The sequence below is a fragment of the Perissodus microlepis genome, chromosome 14 (assembly GCF_051167445.1).
Source record: "Perissodus microlepis isolate ML-2025 ecotype Zambia chromosome 14, ASM5116744v1, whole genome shotgun sequence".
Taxonomy (NCBI): Eukaryota; Metazoa; Chordata; class Actinopteri; order Cichliformes; family Cichlidae; genus Perissodus; species Perissodus microlepis.
In genome coordinates, this window is record NC_140474.1 from 19,363,475 (window position 1) to 19,380,503 (window position 17,029).

General features: G+C 42.6%; 1 protein-coding gene across 1 annotated transcript; it reads right to left on the reverse strand.

Annotated features, from left to right (window-relative positions):
- Window positions 1-2,593: 2,593 nt before the first annotated feature.
- Window positions 2,594-15,812, reverse strand: ccdc92ba (coiled-coil domain containing 92Ba). The gene is made up of 4 exons (XM_084951916.1): window positions 15,155-15,812; window positions 14,757-14,897; window positions 10,456-10,503; window positions 2,594-7,970 (listed from the first exon to the last, which is right to left on the reverse strand). Exons 2-4 carry the CDS (start codon window positions 14,887-14,889, stop codon window positions 7,231-7,233), a joined length of 921 nt encoding a protein of 306 aa, XP_084808042.1. The 5' UTR covers window positions 14,890-14,897; window positions 15,155-15,812; the 3' UTR covers window positions 2,594-7,230.
- Window positions 15,813-17,029: the final 1,217 nt, after the last annotated feature.

Below are 17,029 nucleotides of genomic sequence, written 5' to 3' on the forward strand. Positions count from 1 at the left end.
TTTTTAAGGGTTAAAATTAAAAAGCTGTACAAACCTACCTGCCCTGATGCAAAAAAGTACAAATCATAAATTAGCTGTGATTAAGTTTTGTGGAAAAATAAGTTCAATGTCGGTAGCCAGTCATTGTACTCATTATTGTCAGAACTGTTGAATCAAGACTCGAAATAGTGTCAAAACATATTATCCCATGATCTAAATAAACAACAGCTGAGAACCAAAGTCATTGACATCAATCAATCTGGAAAGGCATTACAAAGCCTTTTCTAAGGCTTTGGGATTCCAGCAAACTTGATGATGAGAGCCATCATCCACAAATGGATAAACGCGGAACAATGGTGTACCTTCCCAGGAGTGGACAACCTACCAAAGTTACCACAACAGCGCTCCAACAACTCATTCAGGAGGTAATAGAAGAACCCAGAAAAACATCTAAAAACTGCAGACCTCAGTTAAGGGCCAAGATCATGATTCAACAATATGAAAGAGGCAAAAATGGCATCCATGGGAGAGTTCGAAGGAGAAAACCACTGCTGATCAAAAAGAACAAAAAGGCTAATCTCGCATTTGCCAAAAAACATCTTGATGATCACCAAGACTTTTGGGAAAATACTCTGTGGACTGATGAGACAAAAGCAGAACTTTCTGGAAGCTTTGAGTCCATTAAATCTGATGTAAAACTAACACAGCATTTCATAAAAAGAGCACCATACCAACAGTAAAACATGGTGGTAGTAGTCTGACGGTCTAGGTCAGCTTTGCTCCTTCAGGACCTGATTGACTTGCCATAATTAATAGAACCATGAATTCTGCTCTTAAATCCTGAAGGAGAATGTCCATCTATCAGTTTGTGCCCTGAAGCTGAAGCACACTTGGGTTATCTAGCAGGAAAATGATCTGAAACACACCAGCCAGTACACGTCTGAATAGCTTAAAACAAAATGATGAAGGTTTTGGAGTGGCCTACTCTAAGTTTGGAGCTAGATCTGTTTGAGATGCTTTGCCATAACTTTAAACAGGCATTGGAGGTTTTTCAAGCTAGAAAACTCTCCAATGTGGCTGAATTAAAACAATTCTGCAAAGAATTGTCAGTTATTAAACCGCAGTTACAAGCTCAGTTTGGTTTTAATAGACGGGCGTTTCTCTGCTTTTTAAATTAGACTTCAAAACCTTTTAATTACTCCTGTAGTTTGAACTGGATTAGATAACCATAGCCCCATGCTACTGGAGGACCTCCAATGATGGAGTGAGCACCTTTCTCATCTCCTCTAATCTCTCCAGACAGGTACCTCTCTGAAGGTAAATCTGCCTCCCCTACCACACGTTTCTAAGCCCTCCAACCTGCGCAGTGTTTAATGTTATACTTCTTTTGTTTACATCCCCTTCTTTTCACTTTACCTTTACTCAACTGGTCGAGGCACATAGCCACTCTCCACCAGGTTTGTTTCCGTTAAAAGAAAGGTTTTTTATCTCCCATCTGTCCTCAGGTGCTGGATTAAAGGGACTCATTGGATTTTATCTCTTCTGCTGAAAGGTCAATGCTGATGAAAGTAAGATGCCCTGAGGCACCTGTTGTTGGTGCTTCACCAATAAAACAGAAGTGAATTCAGGTTGATTTCGCTGAACTTTAACAGTTTGACACAGACACATGAAATTGTGTCACTCACACTAGCTCCTCACTTCCAGCAGCTCACTGAGATTCATCTATCCGTCTATCTATCTATCTATCTGTCTATCTATCTATCTATCTATCTATCTATCCATCCATGCTCTATTACTTTTCCAGGTTTGAGTCGCAAAGACAACAGTCTAAGCAGAGAACCTTCTCACCCCAGCCACCTTTTCCAGCTCATCCATTGAGTGACATTGAGTTGTTCCCAACCCAGTCAAGAGATATAATCGCTCCAGCGAGTTCTTGGTCTGCCCTGAGACAACCTCCCAGTAGGACATCCCCCAAACACCTCGCCTAGGAGGTAAATGGACTGGCATTAGTAAATGTTTTTCCAGTCAGTTTGAGCCCTCAGAGCTGTTTCTTACTGAAAATCTCATTCTGCGTTCACACACACATTCATGTAAGCAAATCTTTTTTTATTGTTACACACTTTTAACCTAACAATCTCACACAGTCACGGTCCAATGATGTGTCAGGGTCAACTCGGGGTTCAGTATAAGTCCAAGGATACTTTGACATGTGAACTATGGGAGCTAAGGGATCGGCCTTCGTGTTAGTAGACAAGCCACTCTTCCTCCTGAGCCACAGCCACTGTCTGTTCATACATAAAGTGCACAAAGTATCTGCTTTCTGCTAGGAAGACTGCCTGCTCATCCATGCAGACACAGACAATATGTTACACATAACCTGACACATGCAAAGTTGGGCTAGCCTGCATGCTTTCTGAGCATTCAGTGAAATCAACCTGAATTCAATTCTGAAAAGGATAAGCAGCAGAGAAGGGTTGATGGTTTTACCACATTGTTTTGAGACAGAAACTAATCACATATTTTAATAGTAATATTTTACCGTGTAACAGACCCATTGATGCTCATTCCAGATGAGCCACATCAAAGGAAACGATAATAATACATAAATACAAAATAATTTAATCACTTTATTGACAAAGCAAGAAGCAGACTCGACAACCTTCCAGTTTATTTGGGTTATGGGTACAGTAAATCACTGTAGGAAGCAAACACAGTATATGCGGTAATCAGTCATTAGCAAATAACAACCCAGAGCAACATCTCTCTGTTTTGCATGTTGGGTATTATTGCTAGAAACCACATAACACATCAAACGAGATGCTTCACGGTGCCCTGAAAATGCTTCTGTAAGACGGAAAATCAACCAGGAGTCACCACAAAGACCTGGAAGAGTAAAACTGACAGAGATGCTGCTGCTGCTGTCATGTGACCGATATGAGGATTAGAGTCACATGAGTGTTTTGAAAGATGGAAGACGTTCTCTGCGGATGTGTGCAGATCATTACCGTTTGTTTGCATGATGTGAGATATAGTATGCTATGCTCTGAGGCAGTGAAGATTTCGTTGAAAGAAAGACATCTTCGTTAGGCGTCGCACCGTTTGTCTTTGTGCTAATTTCAGTGGTGGGCCTCTTTGGCTCATTAGCGTTTTCCCTCAAGGCAGACAAACAAGTCGTCAGTCTCTGAGTTGTAAAAACTGTAGCAAAGATGCGTACAGCAGCCAGTATTTTGATGTTACATAAAAAGCATGGATCATCTGCTGTGAAATCTATTAAACTGATAATTACAGGTGGATGGAGAGTTGAATCTACCTGGATAGGAGGTGCAGTGATTAACTCGTGGAGTCTAACAGTCTAAAGCTCAGTTTTCCCCGTCAGAGAAACTGTTTTGGACAAGACAGCTTTGCACTTATATCACCGACTATCTCATAAAACTTGAGGAAGAATAGTGCACACGGTCATGCTAATGGCTTCCCAGCTAAGAGGTGAATGGAAACCCTTGTCATGTTTGCATTTCTTTGCTAAAAAACAAAACAAAAGAAAACAAAAGAAAGAAAAAGTGTACTTCACTCAGGTTGCATCCAGACCTTTTCAGGTGGCATAAGAATATGCCGATTTACTCACCGCTGCGTCACGTGCAACATATCATTAAATCCCTTAACATTTAGCGTAGCAACTCATCTCATAAAGAGTCAGTGACAAAACTTTAAAATGGAACAATCCATCAGACAGTTCAGAAAAAAATAAAGCGAAAACACTGTGAGCTGAAAAATTACAAAGATAGAAACTATTTTCACGCCTCAAGTGTCCTTACACCAGCTGACCTCACCTACTCATAATATATAAATATACAATATATATTGCTTTATTAATAATAGTCCTACAAACATGATGCTAAGCCGCTAACCGGTGGCTTAGGAGTGAAAGAAATCCTTACAATCAAATTCAGTCTTACAGGAAGACTCGCATCAAGCTGCGGTTACTCAGTTAGGTTATGGCTCAAGGAAAGCATTGAAGAAAAACTGTGATCTGACTTATATGCAAACCCCAACCAGAGTTGTATAAAAGGAAACCATCCGTTAAGTAAAGACTTGTAGTTTCCTTTGAGTCCGTGTGCACGTTTATTACATCACGACTCCTCTTATATATTATAAGGCAGTAGTTGCAGCGTATATGATGGTAAAGTCATAAACGGGCGTTGTTAATGCAAGCCATAGCATAAAAGGTTGATTTCACCTGCTTGCTTCATGCTGTTTGCTCATTGTTTCACTAGGGGCCACCATATGCATGTGTTTTGATAACAGAGGGTAACAGCCACTGCATCCGTGTGCACTCACAAGGCTAGTTTGGGAATTTGTTAAATGTGTTTTTAAAAAAAATGTGAAAGGAAATTCCATCAAAACAATCATCCGGCTCTTCAGTGTAAGACACATCATCAGACACATCAAGAAATCTAATTTTTTTTCCTGAGGTAAAAAAAAAAAAAAAAAGTGAAACAAAACAACACAAGACCCTCAAACACAAATATGCCGAAGAAGGCGTCGTACGTGTTTTCTGTACACAACCCACACCTGAGTAAAGTGCACAGTCCAGTGAGTCAGAACTGATTATCACCAGCATGTGGCCTGTTTACACGCAAAGCAGGCCCTGCAAAGGAAAGGCAGCACACCACTCCAATCCATCACTTCTTAAAACATACAGACTGAAGTTTCATGTGGCTGACCTCTCCTCCTTTAGAGACAGGCACTGATAAAATATACTGTGTACCTTAAAGGAATTAAGTTAGTTATTTTCACATTGTATCGCTACCGCTATTTAAAAATGAATGACAAGTTGTGATGTAAGTGATAATATTTTGTCTTCTTCTAATGTTTTTTTAACCTGTTGGCTGAGGTTGATGTAGACAAACCAAGTCTAATGACCTTTAGTACCTTTCAGGACTTTAGATTTGCATGATTCACAGTTCAAAATAATTCTTCTTCATCTTATACTTGCCCTCGTCCACTGACTGAAACAAGCTGTTGTAGCTCCTTACCCTTTAAGCCAGCCTTCTTCTGATTGGTTGCCTCTCATAAGCAGAAGGTTTGGACTATAGGTGGGTGGAGCCTGAGAGGACCACATAAGGATATCTCCTCCCTTCATCATGCAGAGGCAGTAGACTGAGCTTTTGCCTTACATGCAGTACTTAAGAAATGTATTAGACCACCGCCCAGTGTAAGGTTTATGCCTCAGCTGCCCTAAGCGAACAGTATCTGTAACTATTTTTTTTAATGTTTCTGTAATGGTTAATCCTCTGTATGCACATTTTTAATGCTAAAATATAATTATTGTTGTCAATTATTACTTTCAAATCAGCAGCTGCTGTAGAAAAAAAAAGTATAAAAACAATATTAAAGCACATTATATTTTTTTGGTTGAGATGCCAAATTATATTAATTTACTTGCATTCCTGAACAGAATTTTTGGTGATCTAATAAATTTGTTTAGAACTGTATTTACAACAAAAATAATTCAAAAAGCATAATAGGTCCACTCTAAAACAGCGGTCCCCAACCTTTTTTGCACCACGGATTTGTGTCCGGTTTATGTCCGACAATATTTTCACAGACCGGCCTTTAAGGTGTTGCGGATAAATACAACAAAATAAAACCTGTACAAAAAAAAGAAGATTTATTCATAACACACGGGAAAAGACACAGGGAAACCGAGTTAACGATAAAAAATAACGCTAAAAACCGATAACAACCCTGAAAACCGGGTTAGGGTTAGCCTCGACTCTCGCGACCCGGTACCAAACGACTCATGGACCTGTACTGGTCTGTGGCCCGGGGGTTGGGGATCGCTGCTCTAAAGTGTATCACGATCTGGTCACTAACCAGAACAGTGAAGGCGGGCTGTGGGAAAAGGCTTTGTTGTTAGTTGAATCACTGATTGGCTGCTTTGCACATGGCAACAGTTTGCCTTCAGGCTTTCTGTGATGTGGGTGACATTGTTAAACAGGTGTACTCTGACTCAAACCAGCCTTGTAGCTTTGTTGCCCAAACGTAACCAGGCTGCTGTTAGGGAGTGTTTCTCAAAGAGGCATTCTGCTGGTTACAGAGAAGAGTTTACGGCCAGATTTATTAAAAAGGGCAAAATAGCGTGCTTTACAAAAGTTGCGCTGCTTTTTGAACGGTCAATTTCAGCATCAAGTTAAAAAAAAATAAGACCTGCTTTTATTCTGTGTTAAATATCGGCACAATTAAACGTAAATTGCATTATTAAATTAGTGTGCGTGCTTGATTTAAACATACTCCTTCTTATATTTTGCACATTGAGAAGGGAACTCCCAAAATTACATATTTAATATTAACATATCACAGGCAATCTTGTCACTGATCTATTTCTGGATACTGATAGTACTTTTTACTGTGCCGGGCAACATTTTAGTAACTCTGGCAGTTAGTGCCTGTTGAGTGAGCATGATATTCATTTTAGACATGGCCTTGATGCCAGGTAAAACTGACAGAGATATCTAAAGTCTGCTGTGAAAATGTGATTTGTACCGTACAGTTATTTAAAGCCTGTTTCCTTAAAAATCGTTGCCTGGACTGATTACTTCTGTTTTTCAGATTACACCGGGGAGATTAAGACTAAATCAGCTGGAAACCAGACTTTGATGCATGGCTATGGATTTTTTCAAAAAGAAGTAAAAAAACAAACAAACCAAAAAACCCAACAACAACAACAACAAACTATGTATGTTTCTATTCAAAGTGAGGAATTTCCTGGGGATCAATCATTTTTTCATGTCCCTACCACCTCAGATATATTCAGCTGTGCCGCACGCAAACACTCAGCCACCTAGGGTGATTTATGAAGGGCCTTTAAAGGTCACAGCTGCCTGGGTAACACAACTACCACAGCAGCTTCTAGTCCACTCTAAATGACTGCTACCACGGTCAAACTCAAACCAAGAAGGGGGGGGCTACCATAAAATAAGGCCCCACAGTATGCAGAGAGTATCTGACAGCAGTGTAAACAATTCCTTCTAGTTTAAAAGACTGACCTAAAGTGACACTTACTGACTTTTGCGAGTTATTTAAGGTTACTTCAAAGTTCATATTTAAAAAAGAGCGTATAGTGAGTGTGATATAATAAAATGGCTAAAACCAGTCTCAGTATGGATTCAGTCAAGGTGCAGAACAACAGTTATCACCATTAACAGTCTGACAGATGATACAGTGGTTGAAATGCACATGTCACAGTAGTTACTAATCTGCTTGCGTCTCCGCAGCGGGAGGCGCTGCTGCTGCTGCTGAAGACACCAGTCTAGCAGCTTCATCTTGGGGCTCCACTGGCCCTTCCCCACCCCCTGCCCCTTCATCGTCCTCCTCTTCTTCCTTCTCCATGCCCAGTGGAGGCTGTCTTTGTGCCACACTGTGCCTGGAGCGGGCCCTGTGCCTTCGAGGGTGGAGGAAGAGAGCAGGGTCCGGCATGGCTGTGGGCTCTGCAGGGCCCATCACTTTCTCTGTCGGCACACACTCTCGGGAACGCTCAACTCTCGAGGAAGCCCTAGCGCTCTTACGTTTTGGTTTAACCACAGGAGAAGAAGGGGAAGCTCCTGAAAGCATCTGTGGAGAAACTGTGGAGTTATGCTCAGCACCGTACTGGAGCCCCTGGTTGTTGGCCCTGGAAAGCAGTCCCTGCCTCTGCTGCATCCGCTGCTGGTGCAGTTTCTGCCTCGCAGCGTGCAGCTGGAAGGAGAGGTATGCCGCAGCCTCGGTTTGTTTCTGCAGCTCCGTGTTAAGGACGGTCGAACAGTGGCTGCGGCTTTTCAGCTCCTCCAGAAAATGGCGCTCTTTTTGCTTGAGATTGGCTCTGAGAACTCCCACCAAAGCCCCTTTCTGAGTGAGCTCCTTCCTAAGCTCTCCCAAAGCGCACTCCTTTTCTGCCAGGCGGTTTTCAACCTCCAGACTGCGAGCTTCCAAGAGCTCCTCTTCCTCCTGCAATTCTGATGCAGACCAGAAATGCAAATTATGAACATGTAGAGTTTTAGAATAAAGTTTGTTTCACATTTATGGAAACCTGTCTGGTATGCAACATACTCTCCTGTTTTACCATCCATCAATTCATCTTCTGTTGTAGAGACACCCAGACCTCCCATGTCCCACCCATCTCAACTGTTGAGGTGCTCCCTCATAACATAATTATCCATTTTTTCCTACCACAGGGCCTCCTCCCAGTTTACCATGCCCAAAATAATTCATTTAGGAAGCGCCAAAACAGCTCCTTTAAATTTGGAGGAGCAGCATTAACTCTGAGCCACTCCTAAGTGACCGAGCTCCTCAGTCAATCTCTAAGGAGCCCAGACACCCTTCAGGGGAATCTCATTTTCTGCTGCTTGCATCAGCAATCTAATTATTTTGGTCACTACCCACAGCTGATGGCCATAATAGCGCAGATCAACCAGTAAATCGTCAGATTTGCTGTGAAGCTCAGCTGCGTCTTCACCATGAAGACAGAGCTGAGCTGAGACCGGTACAGCATCCACATTACTGCAGACGCTGCACCGATCCATCTGTCAATCTCCTGCTCTCATTTCCATCCTGGGGTGGGCATCCCACCATTTTTCTTTATGTGATAAAATAATCAGAATGATTTTTTCTCCTGACCTAAAAAATAAAAGGAGAAATATTTTCTGACTGATAAATAATCAAAATTCTCGATCAATCACTTTTTTTTTGTCAGTGGACCAAACTAATATTGTCCTCGTTTCCATTCTGATGTTTGATAATGAACGGTCGTTTTTTGTGAGGCCGTTCGGTCCATATAATGGGAAAATCTGTGTGTTACTGTGATATTTGATATCTTTAATATGTCCTGCTCACAGCAGGCCGACTGATGCTCACATGCCGAATTTGTGGATCAGAGAAAAACAGAAGCTACAGCTTGATTCATGTGTTTTACTTCTTATCACCAAAGCAGAGCTAATGCTGCTCCATAAGCATTTATATTCTGTACAGTATGCAAAGCTTGTCCTCACAACACAGTCCCACATTTAAACAGACTGCACAGACACAGACTTTCATTCAGGCTACTACTAAACGCCTTCTCTGCCAAGGTCGTGTTTAACACAGCACACTGCTCATTGCTTTTTCTCCTTTTTGCCTCTGTAGACGAGCTTTCGTCTCTTTTATTCCAGTAAAATTCCCCACAGGGATGAGAGGCAGGTATGGATGAAAAGCCCTGAGTCAGTGCGGTTACCTCAGGGCTTACTGAGCAGGAGAAGCTGCTGGAGGAGCAGGAGGAGCAGGGGATTATAACCACAGAGGCCGGCATTGACCCTTCTGCCCAGAGGGAAACCGACCTGAAAATTCCTAATAAGCTGCTTCATATACTGACAAAAGCTTTGAATTTGGGGGTCCAAACTGTAACATCTTGCAGCTTATGGTATCCCATTCATGTAATTTCTCTGTCTATGACAGGCCTTTTATTGGGTTTCATCTCCGTTATTCATTTATTTCTTTATTTTCTCCATATTTCTTACAGGATCGATCCTCTGAAGGCCGATCGGGTTCTCTTTTGCCCATCACCACACCCCACCTAAACTCATACGCCTGCTATAGAACTACCTAATGTGAACTTTACGTCCTTCCATACGCCTCCATGTCTGCAGCTGACTGCACTCTGCCGCCTTTCCTTTTGCCTTAATTGCCCTCCTCTCTCCCCCTTGTTACTTCTCTCCTTTCTTTTCCTCTCTTGTTTCCTACATCTCCTTCTCTCTCGCTCTCAGCAAAATCTGTAAGTGGACACCCCCACCGGGACCTCGAGGAAAAAAGGAGAGCAGAACGAAAAAAGAGGATGGATCAATTTGCTGGGGTGAGGAGGAAAACACAGGGCTGTGCTGCATGATGTATCGTGAGTGGGGGGATAACCTGCCCTGGATAAAGTAGATGGGATCTAATGGCTGAGTAATGCAGCCAGGCACAACTCCTCCCCCCTGCCTCCCGCACTCTTTACAAGCACACGCACATTTATACAGCCTTTTGACTGCTCTTTCTGGAGTCTGTCTCCAATTCGCTGTGACAAAATGGTGCCTCTTTCTGCACTGAGCCACCTTCACGAGGTATGCTTTAGCCGCTGAGACAGTTTCTTCATCTTACGTGTGAAGCTGTAGCATCTTTTTACACACGTGGCTTTACCAGAGACTCCTCCCTCCTGGAGAGAGAGGCAGCGGTGGCCGACAAAGATCTGTCCCCTGGAGGATGCAGGGGTGGAAGCATGGAGAGAGACAGGGGTCATCTGGGGGTTAAAGCTGAGTATGGGGAGGGTGAGTGAAAACTAGCTCGGGGAGATGTAAACATGTGGCTGTCTTTGTGTCCTCAAAGCCAAAAAAAGATGACAAAAATCCAAGAGGCACGAACACAGTCAGGCGCGGCAGAGAGAGGAGAACTAGGAAGAGCCTGTGAAGGGAGCGTATGTGAACTCAAACATACCTATTTGACTCCTGCCCGGAGGCTTCATCTTCAACTCGCTCGTCAACTCTGAAAAATGCAAGAGACACACAAAGACAGCGGGAAGAGAGAGAAATCAAATAATCAGAGATTAAACGCAGGCGATCAGAGTCTTATTAAAGCTGTATGCTGACAGTTTGTGTTTGCTGCTGCTGCTGCTCGTGGTTAACATAACAGATGCTCGATGCAGTACATCCTCGGCGAGCTCATGCATAATTTATGAAACAAAATCTGAAACTTTACATCAAAGACTGAGTGCTAGAGACTGCCACAGTCTGGATCTGTAAGGACACATTTGTCATATTAGCATTTTACTTTATTATCCTTATTTTTGGGATATAGGAGTGAAATCTTTTGCTTCTTAAACAAACGTGTAAACCACTACACTGTGGAGCCACTCTCGGTGTAATCAGAATATATTGAAATAAAAATGCAATCCCCGTGAGCTGTGCCGCATTTAATAAAACATCCGATGAAGCTAAACATCCTGTCGTGCTTTGTACGAGAGAATCATTTCAACTTAAAGCCACAGCTTAAAATCATATCATTAAAAGTACCTTTACATTATTTTAATAGTTCTTTTTTCCCCCCTTGTATAGCACTCGAGTGAAGATGTGCATCGCTCTGTTGTATCTGTGTCTGCTGTATGCTTCGTCTGACTTTTATGTCTCACATTAGGCGCTCGCCTTTGAATCCATTTCACTTGAGCCATAAAAGCAAAGCAAGCAGATTAGAGGCACTAGAAACTCAGCAGCTTTTCTGGACAATAAAACACATCTGATCAAACGATCAAGCCATTAATGCCTTTTTTGGGGGTATATCAGGCAGGAGCAACAGTCTCGAATAGTGGCAGTGATGTTAAAAGATGCTCAGTGTGATATGAAGCATATTTTTAGATGGATAAAATAAAGCATTTCTGATATGTTAAGATAATGTGTCAGACTGAAGTATTCAGTTGTTCAGTGATTTTTGGACTATATTTCTGCATATAAGTGAGTGCAGAGGGGCAGACTGCTGGTTGTGTCTGTCCTGTCAGTCATCTCGACGGTCATCCACAGCAGCCTGACTGCAGCAGGAAAATCTCCACATTCAGCCTTTTTCTGTACACACCACAACACAGAGAGCGGTGCTTCGTTTAATTCCCCCGTGACCAGAAAAACTCTTATTCTCTTGAGATATTCGAGTTTATTTAAGTCAGAAATTATGAGCAGTGAACTTCAGGCTTTTTTTTGATGGAAGAATTTGCAGTGTATACAGAACAGGCTGTACCATCATGTGCATGTGGCTTGGTTATCCCTAGCCTTTCTTCTCCTCTTGCTCTCTCTGTCACACCCTCTCTCCTTCCCTCTGCAGTCAGCATACTGTAACACACCCACCCATGCAGCTGGCATGAAGAGAGAAAGACAGATGGGGGGTGTGAGGGTGGAGGGTTGGGGGGAGTTAAGGAAGGAAGGAAGGTAGGCGTGAAAAAGAAAAGGGGAGCTCCAGAAAGGCACACTCAGTGATTGCACCCAAATGTGAGTGACTTCGAAAGCATCTTATTTTCTAGTTATCACCCTCATTCACAGCTTCCTTGAGCCTTGAAACTCCGTGAAATTCATTTAGCAGCGGGGGAGCACAGAATAAGTGTAATTCTAAGAATTATTCCTGACACAATGAAAATCAGTCACTCAGCACATTGCAATATCCAGCGTGTGCAAAACTTTGTAGGTCAGTCTTATCTCCTGCAGCCTGACTGAGCGTTCAAGGCTTTTGTTTAGTCGATTCAACCTTGAACTTTGAAAAGATATCTGGAAGGACAAATGCAACTCGTTTCCGGGATGCACAAAAAACGCATTAGACCAGACAGGAAGACCTCATTTACAAACAGTGATGCAGCTTGTAGCTCATGAAGAGAGAAGCGCCTTTATGTGCTGATTAGGAAACTCTTGGAGTTGAGAACAGTGAAAAAAAAGAAAAAAGGCAGAACTAACGTGCACAACAACACTGTCAGCCCAACCTTGCAGTAACCTTCCACGCTTTATTAGTGAGCTGGCAGGGTACACCTCTGAGTCCTGCAAACTGCATTAGCCTATCTGTTCTTCACTGCCTCAAGTTACAAATAAAAACGTTCAGCAAAGAAAACTAACTAATCCGTGACAAGCAAATATTCAAAGACCACGGACAAAAAAAGCGACATCTCTCCTTCTTTCCTTTTCCTCGCTTTTTCAGATACATACGACTGTTTGATCTTTGCCTTAAAAAGACATTTGCATGGAAAACCTTTTAACAGATTTTCCACTCTGGCCCGACGGCATCGTGAGAAGCTTTAGATGTTCAGCAGCAACAGGAGCTGCTGAGTATTGTTTTTAGTGAGTGCAATCCCACAGAAACCTCTGAGGAATGTGGAAATTAAAGGCAACACCAAACTGGAGTGAGGAGAGCAGGCCGATGCCACCAACTGCTGAGGAAAGATGATTTATTTGTGTACACGTACTTCTGGGGGCAGAAATGCACTGTACTGTCTTTACGCAGGTTTGGCCTCGTTTCCTTGCAGCTGACAGAAATATGACTGAAGCTCCATGTGGACCAAAAAAATCCCCCACTGCTATAAACAATCTGTAAGAGCCCCACATTACAGTGGGAGAGCCCACAGAAACAAAAGGAAAGGAGGAGGAGGAGATGGCAAAGAGCAGGCCAGCTCTCTCTCTGTTGGTGGTGTCATTGCCACACGCAGCTGCACTGAGCAGATGTGACATGTGTGCGGGAGAAACACAAAATAATGGACCCAGCCCTTCCCCCATCCTCCTCCACCCCCTGCAATCCTCTTCATATGGATTACTAAAGCTATAGGACCCATGGATTCATTACAAAGCACGTGTATTTCTGTGTCTGTCAATTAACTAATGTGTGTGCTGCTGGTTGTGCACTGGGGACAAAAAACTGTTCACATAACAGGATTCACGTCCCAACCAATGATGATCTATTTTAGGCTTTTAAGCTAGAATTATTATAACAGGGGTGATGGTTAGCCAGAAATAAACAAAAATATCTCCACAAGGCTAATACCAGACTGTGTGTGTGTGTGTTTTCATGTGCATCTGGATGCTTGATTAAATGGAAGAAGGCACCATCCATTAGGCACCAAACAGGAAATGATGCAATCTACAGGAATTGTAGCATGACATCATCATGTAAGCATTGTCTGGCACTGAGTGGTGCTGCAGACACACATTAGAAGAACAATGAGGACACACACACACACAAACACACATACACACACACACACACACACACACACACACACACACACACACACACACACACACACACACACACAGGCTTTAGCTCAGTGGATGTGTCTCCTTAAAAAAATTAAATGTTATAATTCAGTGAAATCAGGGAAATGACAGGATCAAAATATCAGAGTGTCTGATGGTTTATTGTGAGGTTAAAACCCCATTCAAAGAAGGCTGTTTTCCAAAATCTCAGTAAATCCTTTCTCTGAGGGTAAAAGGTCAATTAGATTGGTCTTAGCTGATTAATAAAGAGCTGCAGAACACCAGCAATGCCCAAAGAGGATTAGCCAAAAGGATTCTTCAATTAAATATGAACTCATAAGACCGCAAACGATTTTCAATTAAAATGTACATTACAAATGTACCTTCCAGTGTCCACTCGGTACTTTTTTTGGGAGGGTTTTTAATTTTTTTTCTTTTTTTAAACACATCTTGGACACTCAGACATTGTGTATCCTCACATCTTATATTCTATAAAGTAACAGAAGTCATTTAAAATAAACATATAGCAGAAACCCAAGAGGAAAACTGATTTAACCTCCTAGGACCTGGCTTCCACATATGTGGTCATCACATTTTGGGTTGTCTAGACCAAAATACTAAATCTTGCTCTACAAGGGCCTGATATCCACTTACGAGGACATTATACTGCCACTGTTCTATCGAAATTTAAAACAAATGTCCTGATATGTGGATCTCATTTTTCTCAGAAGCAAAAATCATATTAAAAATAATAATAATAATAAAAAAATCTGGTAATTCTTTGTTTTTGCATTCATCAGGTCCCAATCAGTCCAAATAGCAAAGAGAATTTAAAAATGCATGCCACGAAAGAGTTCGGGTCTTAGGAGGTTAAAGAAGCCAGGAAGTACTCCTGCTGATTCTCTAAAGGCCATGTGGTTAAATATATTTTTAGCGTCAGTAGAAGTAGGGGTCAGGTAGAGTTTTTTAGGGCTTTACTTTCAAAAACAGCAGCAACAGCAACAGCAGCTGAGAACCCCTCACCTGTGCATCGTTTCTGCAGGGAAAGGATCTCCAGGTGAAGACCATGGAGCATGGAGAGGTGCTCCTTCCTGAGGAACACCATGCTCCTCTCCACACTCTCTATCTGCTGAGACAAACTCCTCTCATCGCCCATGGCTGAGTCTAAAGAGACGAGAGAAGGGGAGAGAATCTGCGTTTACTCCTGCCAGACACTAACTTAGAAATTCAGATTACAGCCTAGGAGCTCCAGCGGCTCCACGTAACTTTGTCTTCAGTGGGAAGTGCACGCTCGGAATTGAGGTCATGCTGGAGCTATAAATAAGGCATTGATAACCAAAAAAAAAAAAAAAAAAAAAAATCAAGCCTGACCGATAACCTCGACTTATATTTCATTAGATAATATAAGTGTCCCTGCTTACCTTTAAATTGACGTTAAGTACCAAAATGTGAAGAAATGTGATTTGCTAGCGTTATAAATACGTCCTCCGGTCCGGGCATGCTGGCCTCCGGCGTCGGTCCAAATCCTGCGGGCTGCCGCATTCACCCAGACATTTTATCTGGAGCGTTTAAGTGCTTTTCAGCAGCATGTGACGCTGTTTGATCAGAGGAAGAGCTGGAGGAGGAGGCTGGATGGGTGCGTAAAAATGCAAAACGACGCATGGCACCGCGATCCGCCGACACCAAAAACAATCCCTGCTGCAACATCTGCAGGGTCGATCATCAGCAGCAGGAACATGAAGCTGCTTTGAAAACCGACGAGCAAAGTGCGCAGTCCATTTTTTTTCTTAACGTGCGCACCTTTCCTCCGCTCCCACCAACTGAGGCGTCATCGAGCTGCTGGATGAGCAGCGAGTTGAAGACGGTGATGAAAACAAGCCATCGTGACCAGAACACGCGAGAACATCGTACGACGGGGTCAGTCCGCCAGCTGATTGGCTGAGCGGCACATCACCGCTCCGAATCGACTCTGTGGAGGATCAAGGCGCAGCTCGTGCGTGTGAAGACGCGAAACTTTAAAGCCTCGCGTGCACGAAGCGTGTTTGCTTTGTGTACTTTAATGAAAGGATGCGCGTGATTCCAGCACCGTGGACAGCGAGACAAGAGGGCTGCTGCAGTGGTTCTCAACATGAGGGCCGGGGACCTCATTTGGACCTTTTGGGAGTCATTTACAGCAGTGGTCTCAAACCTTTTTTGCACCGGTTTATGCCCGACAATATTTTCACGGACCGGCCTTTAAGGTGTCGCGGATAAATACAACAAAATAAAACTAGTACCAGTACCGAAAAAAAGAAGATTTATTCATAACACACGTGAAAAGACCCAGGAAAACCGAGTTAACGATAAAAACGATAACAAAATAGCGCTGAAAACCGATAAAAACCCTGAAAACTATACATTTCACACCTGAGCCTCAACTCTCGCGGCCCGGTACCAAACGACTCACGGACCGGTACCGGTCCGAGGCCCGGGGGTTGGGGACCGCTGGTTTACAGGACAAGGAATGCAAGGTTAATAGTAATAATGATAACAGGAGCACCTGAGAATAAGGGCTATGCTAACTTTGATCTTTTATGCTCATGCCAGCATTGTTAATATGGAAATCTAGTGTAGTATATAAATCTTTTGTGTCATTATGAAGTCATATAATTTTGTATTGAAAAAGTAAACTTTAAATTTTACTTTCAAACAAAGAAAGTGCTTATGCCCCCCAGTGATTATTGTATTGCTCTAAAGTTTTGGAGAGGACCTAACCTTTAACCAGCGGCAGATCTAGAAAATTTTACATGGGGGGCAAAGGAGGGGGAAGAGGTCTAGGCAGAGTGGCACAAATAAACGATTAGATTTCTATAAGCTGGGAAAAACTTGACTTATTACTCAATATGGCTTCTTAACTTTTTTTTTCCAATATGAACTTTGACCTTGGGCTCTCACAGTGAAGGCCAAGGTCAAATGCTTAGCCAACCTAGCTACTCATGTCCCCCAAGCGCTAGTATATTCTGAAGTTTGAAGACTATTCAGAAAAAATTGTGGGTAATATAGATTTTTTTTTTAGAAATTTTCACAAGTGGTGTGACCTTGAACAGATTTTCACCAAAATTAAATCAGCCCCGGTATCTACCGTCACTAAAAATTAACACAAACTTAAAAACTGTGGATGCCAGAGTGCTAACAAAGAGACAGACAAACACATAGATCCAATTACATACTCCCTCCTTCAGGCGGGAGAATAAAAAACAAAAACTCGACTGTCACTCCCCCTCAGCCTCCTGGTAGATGCACATATAGCCTAAATT